This window comes from Rana temporaria, chromosome 2 (genome assembly GCF_905171775.1).
Source record: "Rana temporaria chromosome 2, aRanTem1.1, whole genome shotgun sequence".
Taxonomy (NCBI): Eukaryota; Metazoa; Chordata; class Amphibia; order Anura; family Ranidae; genus Rana; species Rana temporaria.
In genome coordinates, this window is record NC_053490.1 from 428,632,533 (window position 1) to 428,648,563 (window position 16,031).

Sequence of the window (16,031 nt, forward strand, 5' to 3'; positions counted from 1 at the left end):
CCAGGTGAGTTACCGGCTCCTCGTTCCAAGGTAAGTATTTCATAATGAGCTAGTATGCGGTGCATACTAGCTCATTATGCCTTTTGCCTTACAGGGGTAAAAAAAAAAAAAAATTCTTCCGAGGGTATACAACCGCTTTAAATAACAACAAACAATATAACCCCACTTTTTGTGCACCAAATGAAAACCCAGTTATTATCTAGTAAATGTAGCAGTGACATCATCATGTTCTATAAATAGCCTATGCAGAAAACTACATAAGGGTGTGTATAACAAGACCAGTCAATCTACACAAGGAGAGAGAGAGAAGCAGTGTCTGGTCTTTATTACAGGAAGCTCCTGTATTGGTACAAAGTTTTACGCCGGATGACTGCACAGATCTGGAAGAAATAGACAAAGTTTCAAGAATACTAATGCCTCGACTTATCCTAAAGTTCAGCTTTAAGCTGTTAGAAATGTTTGGTAGAAAGTGAGTAAGCTCCGGTGGGCATAGTGAACGTGTTGGAGGTCCAGGCTGAGACTGCCATCGACAATCACACAGCAGGCTTTTACTTGATGTGCAGCTTCCAGGACACCTATCACTCTCTACCATTGCCTGGAGGATAGACAAGCTCCCTTCCTGGCCAGCACTCACAGTGGATGGCACAGGACTTCATGCCTATACAGCCTGAGCAGCTCACATACATATCCTGGATCGCTGTTAGAAATGTTTAAGGATGAATTACTCCATAGTATCTGCAGTTACAAAAAAGGGCATGTTTGATAGCTTTTTTTGCTTGCTTTGATAAAAAGAAATATGAAAGAGGTGAGCATGCAGCTAGAAAATAACACATACACAACACACACAGTGAACTTTTCATAGCAGTGTTGAAAAAAATTAATTGCTCTGTAGTTCAGATAATTATACCAAACACCTGGCGAGTTCCATTTTTTAGAGGTAAGCCGTTTATGAATAGTCTACACAAATTACAGAAGGACGCAAGCATGTCGGCTATCTTTCTGATGTACATAATTATCTTGGTCAGTAATTAGATACCTTAAGTTTCTATGACAATTTAAAGGTATCTCACAATGTCCGTTTGCAACATTGTCCACAACACTAGATTTCCTAATGTCCTTTTGTTTTGTTTTATCTTTGTGGCGTTAATGCCAAGACTTCTGTGTTCTGTAGGTTATTTAAATGCCAATAAGGGGCTGACAAGTACAACTCGTCGTGCTCTGGGCTTGTTAGCTGAAAGATATACAATACATCTCCAAATGCTAAATAAACAGCTGTTAGATGTGTACTGAATTCTATTTTATAGAAAATATTTCTAGGTCTCATCACTGCTTGAACATCTTTAGGTCTCCTCATTGTTCAAAAATCGTTAAAGGCTTGCACCTGCCTGCATCCTGTCAAAAAAACAGCAGAGGATGAAAGAAAAATTGGATCAGCTGGTGATATTGGCATTGCCCTGCTGTGATCTAAGAAAAATGCCTAGCAACAGACACAATTATATAAAAACCTCACTAGTATCACAACTAGCAACATAAAATCCTTTGCACTTTTTTATAAAGAGACAAAGCTAATGAAGAATTTTGTATTCAATGACCATCTAGGGGAAAAAAACTCCAAATTACATCAGCCAGTGAAAATGGACAAACTGGCAACTGTGTGACACTGCAATTGCGATCATGGCTTGTGTAGAGGGATGCCCACAGAGAACCTACTGCTGTTTCAGCGACGTGGCTCCCAAACAAAATTGGCGTCCTTTTTTCCCCACAAATAGAGCTTTCTTTTGGTGGTATTTGATCACTTCTGCGGTTTTTATTTTTTGCGCTATAAACAAAAATAGAGCGACAATTTTGAAAAAAAAAATCAATATTTTTACCTTTTTGCTATAAAAAATATCCCCCAAAAATATATAAAAAAAATGTTTTTTTCCTCAGTTTAGGCCGATACGTATTCTTCTACCTATTTTTGGTAAAAAAATCAAAAAAAATCGCAATAAGCGTTTATCGATTGGTTTGCGCAAAATTTATAGCGTTTACAAAATAGGGGATAGTTTTATTGCATTTTTATTAATCTTTTTTTTTTTTACTACTAATGGCGGCGATCAGCGATTTTTTTTCGTGACCGCGACATTATGGCAGACACATTGGACAAATTTGACACATTTTTGGGACAATTGTCATTTTCACAGCAAAAAATGCTATAAAAGAGGGAGTTAACCACTAGGGGGCGCTGAAGGGGTTAAGTGTGACCTCATATGTGTTTCTAACTGTAGGGGGCGCGGCTGGATGTGTGACATCATTGATCGTGTTTCCCTATAACAGGGAACACACGATCAATGACAGCGCCACAGTGAAGAACGGGGAACACAGCCGGGGACCGATCGCGGGACTCCAGCGGCAATCGGGTTCCGGGGCCGCGGAACCCGATCGCGGGATTTAAAAAGAACTTGCTTTAAATAAAATTAAAAAAAAGAGATTTTTAATACAGCTTACCTGTAAAATCTTTTTCTTGGAGTACATCACGGGACACAGAGCGGCATTCATTACTATATGGGTTATATGGAGTACCTTCAGGTGTAGACACTGGCAATCTTCAAACAGGAAATGCCCCTCCCTATATAACCCCCTCCCATAGGAGGAGTACCTCAGTTTTGTAGCAAGCAGTATGCCTCCCAAAATGGTCCTCAAAAGAGGGGTGGGAGCTCTGTGTCCCGTGATGTACTCCAAGAAAAAGATTTTACAGGTAAGCTGTATTAAAAATCTCTTTTTCTTTATCGTTACATCACGGGACACAGAGCGGCATTCATTACTATATGGGATGTCCCAAAGCAATGCTTACAATGAGGGGAGGGAGAACATCTCCAAGACAAAAGGATTTAATTTAGAGATATACTCAAATCATAATAAATCCAACTTATTTGAGAAAAATAATCTTAAATTTTAAATTTAACTCAAAAAAAGAGGAGCCCCCGGAATCCGAGGGTCTCAAACTGCAGCCTGCAGCACTGCCTGCCCGAAGGCAGTATCAGTATTCCTTCTTACGTCCAACTTGTAGAATTTTGTAAACGTGTGGACAGAAGACCAGGTTGCCGCCTTGCAAACTTGAGCCATAGAGATCTGGTGGTGTGCTGCCCAGGAGGCGCCCATGGCTCTAGTAGAATGAGCCTTTAATGATACTGGAGGAGGCAACCCTTTCAAGCCGTAGGCCTGAGTGATTAATTGCTTAATCCACCTAGAAATGGTGGACTTTGCAGCTGCCTGCCCCTTCTTGGGCCCATCCGGTAGAATGAACAGCACATCTGTCTTCCGGATCTTCTTTGTAGCTTTAAGATAGGCCTTCATGGCCCTGACAATATCCAAGGTATGCAGCAACCCTTCCTTTCTGGAAGTAGGTTTAGGGAAGAAGGATGGTAATACCAAATCCTGGTTCAAATGAAAACTGGATATGACCTTCGGAAGGAAGGAAGGATGAGGGCGGAGAACGACCCTGTCCTTATGAAAAACAAGATATGGTTCCTTACAGGATAAGGCTGCCAGCTCCGAAACTCTTCTTGCGGAAACTATGGCAACCAAAAATACTAACTTCCTTGTCAGTAGAACCAAAGGAATATCAGCCAACGGCTCAAACGGTTGTTTCTGTAAACTTGACAGAACAAGATTTAAATCCCACGGACAAAGCGGGGATTTAACTGGAGGTCTAATACGTAAGACCCCTTGAAGGAAGGTTTTAACCAGCGAGTGGGTGGCCAGCGGCCGCTGAAACCACACTGACAGAGCAGAAATCTGTCCTTTGATTGTGCTTAATGCCAATCCTTTATCCACTCCTAGCTGGAGAAAACTTAATACTCTATCGATGGTAAATTTGCGAGAAAGCCATCGCTTGGACTCACACCAGCCTACATAGGCCTTCCAGACCCTGTAATAAATCACCCTAGAGACCGGTTTCCTGGCTCTGATTAGGGTAGAGATTACTTTCTGAGACAGACCTCTACCCCTGAGAATCAGGGATTCAGCTTCCAGGCCGTCAAATTTAGATGCCGTAAGGCAGGGTGGAGGATCGGACCTTGCGATAGCAGGTCTGGCCGTAGAGGAAGAGTCCAAGGGTCTCCCACTACCATCCTTAAGATTAGTGAGTACCATGCCCTTCTGGGCCATGCTGGAGCTACCAGGATGACTGGTATGTGCTCCACCCGGATCCTGCGCAGCAGGCGGGGTAGTAACTGGAGCGGGGGAAACGCATAAAGAAGTTTGAACTGATGCCAAGGGCAAACCAACGCATCGGTTCCGCAGGCCATCGGATCCCTTGAGCGGGACATGAACCTGTCTAGTTTCTTGTTGAGTCTCGATGCCATGATATCCACGTCCGGCACTCCCCATCTTTGGCAGAGTGCTTGAAAGACTTGTGGATGCAGAGACCATTCCCCCGGCCATAGAGTCTGGCGGCTTAAGAAGTCCGCCTGAAAGTTGTCCACTCCGGGAATGAATATTGCCGATATGCAGGGCACATGAGCCTCTGCCCATAGGAGAATCAAGCTCACTTCTCTCTGAGTGGCCTGACTCCTGGTCCCCCCTTGGTGATTTATGTATGCCACTGCCGTGGCATTGTCTGATTGAATTCTCACCGGGAGCCCCTGCAATTTCGACGTCCAAGCCCTGAGGGCTAGTCGAACAGCTCTGAGCTCCAAGATGTTGATGGGTAAAAGCTTCTCTGGCTTTGTCCAAATACCTTGGCGAGTGGAACCATCCACAATCGCTCCCCAGCCCGTCAGGCTGGCGTCTGTGGTCACTATCTTCCAAGCCACTGGGCTGAAAGACCTCCCCTTCAGTAGATTCTGAGGGTCTAACCACCAACACAGACTTTGTCGGACTCTTGATGAGAGAGGCAACGGGATATCCAAGGCCTGTGGCCTTCTGCTCCATGCTGACAGGATGGCTGCCTGCAGGATGCGAGTGTGGCTCTGGGCGTATGGCACCGCCTCGAAAGTAGCCACCATCTTGCCTAGTAATCTCATACATAGGCGAATAGTCGGTTCTTTCTTGCTTAGAACCAGTAGGATTAATTCCTTGATGGCTTTGACCTTCCTCAGAGGTAGGAACACCCCTTGTTGTTCTGTGTCTAATCTCATGCCGAGATATTCCAACTGCCTTGTGGGCTGGAATGCTGACTTCTCTCGATTTAGGACCCAGCCGAACCTCTCGAGGTATTGGACCGTGAGGGCCACTGCTCGTTCCAAGCCGGGAGACGAGTGGTCTATGACTAGGAGGTCGTCCAGGTATGCTAGGATCGTGACCCCTTGGATCCTTAGCTTGGCTAGGATTGGAGCTAGAACCTTCGTGAACACCCGGGGGGCCGTAGCCAACCCAAAGGGAAGTGTCACGAATTGGAAATGACGCGAAGCCACCATAAAGCGTAGATATCTTTGATGTGGCTGATAAATTGGAACATGAAGGTAGGCATCCTTTATGTCTATGGACGCCATGAAGTCGTCCTTTTGGAGTGTGGCAGCTGCTGACCGCACGGATTCCATCCGAAATGAGCGGATTTTTAAGTATGCATTTACCATCTTTAGGTCCAAAATTGGCCTGACATCTCCATTGGGCTTTGGGATGATGAATAGGTTGGAGTAGAAACCCAGCCCCTGTTCCAGGACTGGTACCTCCACTATCACTTCCTGGGAAAGTAGATGATCTAGAGCCGACTTTAATGCGGCTCCTTTCTCCAGATCGTTTGGAATCCTCGACTCCTGGAAATGAGGAGGAGGAAACCTTAGGAATTCTAGCTTGTAGCCTGTGGCCACGGAAGACCGTACCCACTCGTCGGGAATGCTGGCTTCCCAAATCTCCGAAAAGAGTCGCAGCCTTCCCCCCACCTTCGTGGGTGGGGGCGCCCCTTCATGAGGTAGACTTGGGGGCTGGTTTTGCCGGCTTGCGAAACCACTGCCTCTTGCCCCTAACAGCCTGTCCTCTTGATCTGCTGTTGAAGCCGAAGTTTGTTCTTGCAGGAGGCCGTCGATACTGCTTGGCATTAGAGGGCCCCTGCCCAGGGGAGGACTGTCGTTTAAACGCAGGCCCCTGAACCCTCTTCTTAGTTGGCAAGAGAGTACTCTTGCCGTTTGAAATGGTCTGAATGTATTTATCTAAGTCCTCTCCGAAGAGCCGTCCTCCATGGAAGGGAAACCCTGCCAGGAGCTTCTTGCATGGGGGCTCAGCCTCCCAGCTTTTTAACCATAAGAGTCTTCTCATATGGATAAGGGATAATGATAAACGTGACGCTTGTTGGATAGAATCCTTGATTGCGTCTACCGTAAAACATATGGCTTTAGGGACATCCGAAAATTCTTCTGCCTGCTCGGCAGGAATAAGTTCAAGCATTTGTTTAAATTGATCCGATAAAGCTTGAGCGACTCCAATCGCAGCCACGGCTGGCTGTACTACTGCCCCTGCAGAAGTGAAGGAGTTCTTAAGTAGGGCTTCCAAGCGTCGATCAACTGGATCTTTGAAAACCTGTACGTTTTCTACAGGACATGTTAACGATTTGTTAACACATGAGATGGCTGCGTCTACTGCAGGAGAAGCCCATTTCTTGGAAAACTTTTCTTCCATAGGATATAAGACAGAAAATTTCTTAGGTGGAAAGAAAACCTTGTCTGGTTTGTTCCACTCTTGGAACAAGACTCCCTCTAAGAGAGGATGGATCGGAAACACAGCCCTGCTTTGAGGCGCCCTCAGTGAGCCCAAAGCTGAAACCGTCGATACCTGGAGATCTGGTACAGGCAGGTTGAATGCCTTATGGACCAAGTCCGTCAAGCCCTGAATCCACCAGCTCTCCCTCAGGGAGACTGCCCCAGACTCCTCTGTATCCGGATCTTCGATCCCTGAACCTACTTGGTCTCTGTCCAAGAGGTCGTCCAATTCCCCAGAGGAAAGGACCTCCTCTTCCGAGGGTCCGCGCACGGGTGACGGAGATCTATTCCGCTTACTACCCCGCATGGCTGCGGCTATCATTTCTCCCATGCTTCTCCGCATCTCATTTAAAGAGGCGAGTAACACCTCTTCCGTGACCACCTTAGGGTTGGGTTGACTCGCGTCAGCTCTAGCCCCAGACCCCGATGGCCCAACGGCTCCCTGTGGGGAAAGCAGCGGCATAGCTCTATCCGAGACCTCAGACTCTGCGGGGGAATCCCCACCTTTTGTACCCTCTGATCTTGATGCCATAGTACAATACCGAGGTACACCTGCTACTTATTGGTACCTGGGACTTATAATAGTTAAATGCCCAAACACCTGTTTGGGGAATAAAAAATGTTTCCTCTACCCTAGATGACACCTTTTTTTTTTTTTTTTTTTCAATCTAGGCAAGAAAAAACATTCTATCCCCCTGAGTAGTATTGCCAAAGAAAAGACTATGAGATGGAAAAGAAAACCAGCCTATTCCTAGGCTAAACCACAATCTTCTGAAGACTGTAGTATTCTTTCTGGCCACTGTGTGTCCTCAGCGCCCGTGCTTCCCTCCAGTCCTTCCTCCCTTAAGCCAGAGAAATGAATGAGCTGTGGCATCTAAGGAAGGGCCGCCCCTTCCTTTAAACCACTGACCCGCCCTTCCCCCCCAGCTAAAACGGCGCCAAATGCGTCTATAACACGTGCACGCGCACCGCGCGCGCGCCCGCGACGGGGGGTTGGGAGGAAGGGCCTCTCTGTTCCTGCAGCCGCAGGCCTGTGAACACACGAGGAGGTCAGCGTTTTGCCTGCCTTGCAGGCATGAGGGAGAGGACTGGATAGAGCATCGCCTGGAGGCTTGCAGGTAAGCATAGCTCTCTGACACACACATACACTTGTACATAAAAGGCCCCACTCACAGCTTTTACAACACTACCAGGGAGGTCACTTTTTATGGGGAACTATAACATATAGAGCCATCCTATCTTCATGATATGTGACTGGTTTGCCAGATGCAATGCATAACCTTTAGGCATGTCCCCTGTGACCTCCCAGAAAAAACTTGCTAAGAGCCAAGCCCCGCAGGTTTTTCCCCTTACTTACCTGCTCCATGCCGCAGGACTTTGCCAAGCAAGAGGTCCAATCTTCCCCCATCTCCGTGGGGATGTCTAGACCTTCAGGCCCTGGGAACCTTCTTCTTCCATGAAGGATCCACTGTCCTGGGCCCATACAGCACCCTGGCAAACAGAAAACATTAGGCGCCCCAAAGGTTTCTAAGTTCTGGGCCCAGGGTCCAGCTCTCTTAAAAAGAAAGCATTATGGGCTATACCCCAAGGGTTTGGGGTCCGGTTACTGACCACTTTAGCGCGCAGGCTTTTTTGGACAGAACCGGTAGCTCACCTAATCCCAAGGATGCGGAGGCAAGCTAAACCATGACTAACACCTAAGACACTGGCGTAAAAACTGAGGTACTCCTCCTATGGGAGGGGGTTATATAGGGAGGGGCATTTCCTGTTTGAAGATTGCCAGTGTCTACACCTGAAGGTACTCCATATAACCCATATAGTAATGAATGCCGCTCTGTGTCCCGTGATGTAACGATAAAGAAAAACATGCGGTTTAATAATTATGCATATGAGCATATCTTTTTTTTTTTGGTAGGGGAGTGGATCTTGGGGGGGTGGGAGTTCCCACACTTTATTGCCCAGGACTTGACCCCTGGTTATAACCCTCCCTTATGCCGGCCATGCACGGTTCGAATTTCGAAAGAATGTTCTTTCAAAAAACGTTTCTAAGAATTTTCATACGAATTTTGCACCATTAGTGGGCTGCAGCAACAGCCGATTTAAGGAATCGGACACGTTGGAAATTTTTTGAAAAACGTTGGGAGAATCGTGCGAGAAATGTAATAGAAAAAAATGTGCATGTTCAAGAAAAGAAAATTTCCGGAGAAAAAAAAGAAGATACCCTATCAAATGGAGAATACCTCAGTTTTGTAGCAAAGAAATAAGTGTCCCACGTTTAACTCCAAAGAGGGGCGGGGCGGGAGCTGCTAGTCCTGTGATGTATTCCCAAGAAAAGGATTTTACAGGTAAGTTGCATTAAAAAATCCTATTTTCTTGCTCACACATCATGGGACACAGAGCCTTAATTAATTAATGGGATGTCCCATAGCAATGCCTAAATTGAGGGAGAGACAGACACAGATAAGAAACAAGACCGCCATTGGGCCAGAGGATCTATACTGCTGCATGCAGTACACTACGCCGAAGGGGGCATCCTTGTACCCTCTCACATCTACCTGGTAGAACTTAATATCGAACTGTATATATCGAAGACCAAGTAGCAGCCTTACAGATCGGAGCAATGGAGGCCTGGTGATGCACTGCCCATGAAGCACCAACTGCTCTAGTCAAGTAAGTGCGCTTTCACCTGAAAAGGAAGGATCTTCTTTTCGAAACCATAGGCCTGGATAATGACTTGTCAAATCCAACATGCAATAGTACCGGTAGATTTCAAAGCTGCCTGGCCCTTCCTTGGGCCCTGTGGCAGAATAAACATACAATCAGTCTTTCGTATCTGAGCTGTGACTTGCAGATAAAGCTTTACCGCTCTAACACCTAGAGAGTCTCTTCCCACTCTCACTGTGGATCTGGAAAAAAAAAAGACGGTAGGGCTATATCTTAATTCAGATGAAATCCTGAAACCACCTTAGGTAAAAAAGTCAGTTGAGGACGTAGCATCACCCTGTCATCATGAATAATCATATACAGTTCTTTACATGAAAGAACCTCCAATTCCGATACCCTCCTTGCTGAGGATATGGCTACGAGAAAAAAACAGTTTCTTTGTCAAAAGACTTAAAGAAGCATGGTGTAATGGTTCAAAAGTCTGTTTTACAGAAACTACCAATACCAAATTCAAATCCCATGGGCACATGGGAGACTTAACCGGCGGATTCAAGCGCAGTGCTCCCTGAACAAAGGCCCGGTCTAGGAAATGAGAGGCAAGCAGTTTTTGAAAGAATACCGACAAGGCCGAGATTTGCCCCTTGATCATGCTCAAGGCCAACTTCATATTTAAGCCCAACTGAAAAAAGGCAAGAATCCTATTAATGACATAGTTCCTAGGATGCCATCTTCTGGGTTCACACCAGGAAACATGTGCCTTCCAGATTCTGTACTAGATGAGCCAGGAGGCCGGCTTCCTAGCATTAACCAGAGTGGTTTTACCCCTGGAATGAAGACTACAGACAGGCAAGGAATATGCCTCTCTGCCCAGGACAGCATGTGATTCACCTCTCCTTGAGCATCTAGATTTCTAGTGCCCCCATGGTGACTGATATAGGCCACAGCTGTCGCATTGTTGGACTGTATCCGAACAGGACAACCCTGCAGTCTGCAAGACCAGACTCTGAGGGCCAGATGAATTGCCCAAATCTCCAGAATGTTGATGGATAGGAGCTTTTCAGGTCCAGACCACTTCACCTGGGCAGATGCCTCTTCCAGAACTGCCCCCCAGCCTAGAAGGCTGGCGTCTTGTGGTTACCATTTTCCAGGTAACCGGAGTAAAGGATCTTCCTTTTGATACATTTTGGGGGAGCAATCACCAATTGAGGCTCTGGCAAACCTTTGGAGATAAGATCATAGGAAGGTCCAGGGCCTGAACATCCAAGCGGACAGAATTCTGCCCTGTAACGACCTTGAGTGAAACCAGGCATAAGGGACAGCCTCGAATGAGGCTACCATTTTTCCCAATAATTTCATGTATAGATGGATGGAAAGCCTTCTTTTTGCCTTTATCACTCGGACCAGGTCTCCTATGTCTTTTGCCTTTGGCTTGTGAAGTAATACCCTGCTTTGGGATGCGTCTATAATCGAGCCAAAATATTCCAGGCTTTTCTGAGGCTGCAAGGAGGATTTTTTCCAGATTGAGGATCCAGCCTAGGGTACTCTAAATACTCCACTTTGCTGTGCACATTGTGGCCCAAGCGTGCAGTGGGCTGATCTATGATCAACAGATCGTCCAGATAGGCTGTTACTGCTATGCCCCATGCCCTCAGCCTTGCCAAGGCCGGGGCCAGTATCTTTGTGAACACTCAAGGTGCCATAGCCAGACCGAAAGGAAGGGCTACAAACTGAAAGTGGTACTGATCCACCGCAAACTTTAAAAATGTTTGGTGAGTGGGGAATATTGGCACATTTAGATATGCATCTCTGATGTCTATTGGTGCCAGGAATTCTCTTCCCTGGAGGGTGGAGACAATTAAAACGGACAGACTCCATGCGAAAGAAGCGGATGTTCAGAAACGTACTCAGGTTTTTCAGATCTAGAATAGGTCGGACATCCCCCGTTTGGTTTTGGAACTGTGAAAAGGTTTGAGTAGAACCCCAATTACCCCTTGGGACAACAGGCGTTCCAAGGCCAAAAACAAAGGCCTTCTTTTTTCTGGATCTTTGGCAATTCTTGATGTAAAAAAATGGGGTGGCGGAAGTTCTCTGAATTCCAGCTTGTAGCCGGAGGGACACGTGGAGATGACCCACTTGTCCTGAACTTCTTCCGGCCAGGCGTTTGCAAATTGCAGCAGCCTTCCCCACACTCGGTCGAGCGGGGGCGTCCCTTCATAGGGAAGTTTTGGGGTTCTGCTTGGAAGCTTTTGAACCCCAAGTCCCTTTCTGCCCTTGGGCTTGGCTCTGGACCTTTCCCCTAGTGTTAGACTGGGGAGGCCATCTCCACTGCCTGGAGAATGAGGTTCCTGGGGCTGGGGAAAGAGAACGCTTAAATGAAGGACGTTTACTCTTCTTTTTAACTGGCAACAGAGTAGATTTGCCTCCGGTAATCTTTTGGATGTAATTATTCAAATCATCCCCAAACAGGCATCCTCCACCAAAGGGGGAACGCCGCTAAGTATCTTTTGCAAAAAACATTGTCTTCACAATGTTTCAACCAAAGGGACCTGAGCATGTGAACCAGCAGGAGATTCAAGCGGGATACTTGCTGAACAGAGTCCATAATCGCAACATTCGTGAAACATAGGGCCTTAGGGAGGTCCTCAAAAAAACTCAATCTCCTCTGTAGGGAGGAGGTTAACTATCTGCTTCATCTGTTCAAGGAACTGACATATGCCAATCGCTGAAACAGCAGGTTGTACTACAGGACCGGCCATAAAGGAGGAGGCTTTCAATAAAGATTCCAGCTTTTTATCAGTTGGATCCTTAAAGCCCTGACCATTGTCTATAGGTCAGGCTTTTGTTTGCACAAGAAATAGCTGCATCTATAGCAGGTACCCCCCCATTTCTTAGTGAAACCTTCCTCCATAGGATAAAGGAGGGAGAACTGCTTAGGAGGAGGTTTATCTGGGTGAACCCAGTCATCATACATCAGTTTATCCAGCAAGGGATGAACTGGAAAGGAACATGCAGCCTGTGGGGATTTCCGAGATCCCAACAGAGGACATAGAAGCTTCAACAGGAGGCAATTTGTAAGTGGCACGCACCATCTCTGCATAATATTGCACCTGCATCTTTAACGACTGAGAGGTAGAAGGAATCTTCTCATCCTCCGAGTCCTCAGATTGCACCTGATCCTTATTTCCAGAAAGGGATTTTTCACCCTCAGAATGCTCATCTGATGAGAGAGCCAGAGCAGATGAAGGGGATCTACCCCGTTTTCTGACATCTTTTAAGGAAGTTGTGATTTTAGTAGCAATCCTTCCTTCTAAGCCATCCAAAGCAAATTTTTAAGCGTCCTCAGTGACTTATACACGAGCTGCCATAGGAGAAGCTGCAAAACCAGACAGGGGGCACATGATCATCCTGTGAGGCTGCTACTAGACTGACAGGAATCCTTAGCCATAAGCAGGGATTTCCGACTGCCTCTTTTACTAGCCCTTGTACCTCTTCTGGGGGACATAGTACCTTTGCTTTGCAGTAAGGACTATCACAAATAATGCAATCACTGTTGTGCTACAGTCTTGCAATACACAAATATTAGGTTACTGCACAACCTGATGCTGAGTAGGAGTCTTAGGTTTGCCTGGTTCAATCCACAGGAATGCTTACAGCCCACAGCTCTGTGTCCATGCCGCTTTACAGAAGGCTCTGGCGTGCTGGGCCTTTTAAACAAGCCTCTTAGCGCCTGCACAAAGGGGTGAGCTGTGCACGGCACGAGCAACCACTGCCCTCCCCCTCTCCACCTCCCTATAAACAGTTGACCGTCATGGTGGCGCCCTATGGCAAAAGAGAAAGGAGAGCAGACCACTGGGGGGCTTTGGGGACCCCAGTTTTTTTCCTGTGGCAGAGCCTGCAGCAGAGGAGGTGAGTGGTGTTTAAACTTACCGACTTCACTGAGCGTGTCCTGGATGGCTTTGTAAGAATACACCAGGTATATAACTTACTCCCTCTAGTGGCGAAAACCAAGTAAGAAATCCTACTCACAGAAGAAAACCTTTTTTTAAATACTTAAAATAGTAGATCCAGCCTTCACCCATCACGGCGGGTAAGGTTGTGCCAACCTTCAGGTTTCCATGGGTTCCTACTTAGAGGAACATCATACCTGGACCTTTAGAAGACTCTGCCAGTAACTTTTCGTGCCACAGTTGCATTATTACACCAAAGCCTGGATCCCAAAGTCCAGACCTCTGCAGAGAGACATTACAGGCAAACCTCTTTTCTTCTTTACACGAGGCCTGCGTGCCACCCATCTTAGGCTTTTGATATCGGCTCGGGGTATGGATCCGGTTATAGCTCCTAGGCCTCCACAGAAGACCATCAAAGACCATCAAAAGAGCTTTTTCTTCTTAGCACATGTTCAATGTGACCAACCACCTTAGACACTGAGGTACTCTCCATTTGGGAGGGGTTACATAGGGGAGGAACTCAATTCTAATTGGGTTTGCCAGTGTCCAATCACCTGTGGTGACTACATAACCCATTAAGTAATTAAGGCTCTGTGTCCCGTGATGTATTAGCAAGAAAAAAAATTTCTTTTAGTTTTACTTTAACTGAATAATATTGGCAATGTGTTCACTGTACCCTGGCACTGCCCCATCAACATTTCCATTCCATCACATTTCAAAATGATTAGCTTTCTTGCAGACAGGCGACTGAGCTTCTTCAAAGTAAATTCTGGAATCTTTCTCCCCAGGTGTGAAGCCCAGGTGCAGCATACAGCCTCCCGTTGATATGAATGGCTTTTACGAGGCTCAAAAATAAGCCAGGGCGGTTAAAAACTTGAGTATAGCGTTGAATAAAAAGAAACACAATTCTGGGAAAGATGCAGGAATTTACATTGAATGAGTTTTGCCGTCCATGTGCACAACCAACAAAATCTTTGGATAAAAATATACTGATCAAAACCACCCATTATTATTCCATCAATCGCTAAACATACATATTGAACAAAATATTTTGTGAGAAACCACTTTAAGGCACTTACCTTTCCAGCAGATAGCTTTGCCTGTAGTTCCTCACATTCTTGTTTCAAATTTTCAATTTGCTTGTCTTTCTCCAACAGAGCGCTGGCCTGCTCACGCATATCCTTTGCTCGTTGACGTGCAAATGCCTTCTTGCACAGCTCCAAGCTGGCTCCTTTTAAGTGTATTGGAGTATTTACCTACAAACCAATGTTCCATCTTTAGAGATAACCAATCACTGAACACACAAGAGTCTGCTTTTATACTTCAGGTCCCCTTTAAAGTGAATATGTACTCTTTCTTTTAAACCATTTAAAAAAGGTAAAAGTCCTGCCTAACAGCAAACACAAGATTATTGCTATCATTTAATTAGCCAATGCACATTAATAGTTTGGTTTTGCTTTGGCAAATTTTATTTGACAGTTGTAGGGTGCATCAAGTCATTACAGAGTTCAATGAAAATACCTTGGTGGCCAGTAAGAGCAGTTTTATTGGACAGGAAGATGTCAGTTGGCAGAGTTCAGCCATGAAGTTAGGGGTGTCAGATAGACAGTCCCTGGAATTCGTTCAATAGACCTTCCCTTTACAATTCCATTGTGCCACCACACCACAATTGGTTGCTGACTGTGAGAGATTCATGTACCTGTTGGAAATAGTCAAGTGAACTTTGTCACAGGAGGCAAGCACCAATCGAGTCTCAGCATTACAGAGTTTCCCACTCAGCCAGTGTGCCTGTCACACAGACAGGAGCACCAGCTGAGGAGCTTTGTCGTGGGATAGCCAGAGTTACCCATCAAATCCTCCACCACTGTGATTGACAGCAGATGGAGTTCAGCAGATTCCACAGCCATTAGTCAGCCCAAAAATGGATATGGAATGCACCCACTGACAATCACAAGAGAGGTGGACACGATGGAGAACTCTGAGATACTAGTTTCCCATCACTTGCCTGCTTTGTAATTGACAGCAGTGGGTGAATTCCATAGCCGCTTCCTGGCTGTGTAGCATAACACCTGCCAGCTGCTCCCAGCTTCCTCATAACCAATTGTGTAAAACAAAGTCTAGCCAGTGCCTATAGTCATTCTAAAGCCTCATCCACGAGATCGGTTTTCCATCGGACAAACCCGTGGATTTTTGTCCGAAGGGCGTTGTCCGTGAATTTGTTCTGCATACAAAACGGCAGAACATTTTCAGCCAACATACACCAAACTACGTGTTTTTTCAGCCCTTTACAGACACCCTTTGGACAACTTCTGCTATTGTTGTCTGGTGTTTAGCATTGGTTTGGAGCATGCCCGTTTGTACTTTGGATTTTAGTCCAACGGATTTGTGTACACACGATCGCATAACCCGACGGAACACATTTGTTGTCGGACAATTTGTGAGCATGCACAGCCAATATTTGTTGTCGGAAATTCCGACAACAATTGTCCGATGGAGCATACAGACGGTTGGATTATCTGACAAAAAACACGTCAATCGGACAATTGTTGTCAGAATATCCGATCGTGTGTACGGGCCTTTAGCCAGTGTAAGTTAGTTATTGTAAATAAACGCCAGTCGAAAAATATAAAAATTATAAATGTGCATAGAAGCAGCTTTCCTGGCTAATAATTAGAATGCATCTTATGGGGTAATTTCTTAGAAAGAACTCACCTTTACTGGTTTAAAATATATGTTTATCTTA

General features: G+C 45.8%; 1 protein-coding gene across 5 annotated transcripts in view; it reads right to left on the bottom strand.

The window, feature by feature from the left end:
* Positions 1-16,031, bottom strand: part of TSPOAP1 (TSPO associated protein 1) — a 317,131-nt gene that overhangs the window by 142,156 nt on the left and 158,944 nt on the right. For all 5 annotated transcript variants that reach the window (XM_040338277.1, XM_040338276.1, XM_040338275.1 and 2 more), the window contains one exon: positions 14,368-14,544. In XM_040338277.1, coding sequence (XP_040194211.1) covers positions 14,368-14,544 — 177 coding nt within the window. The remainder of the gene's footprint in view (positions 1-14,367; positions 14,545-16,031) is intronic.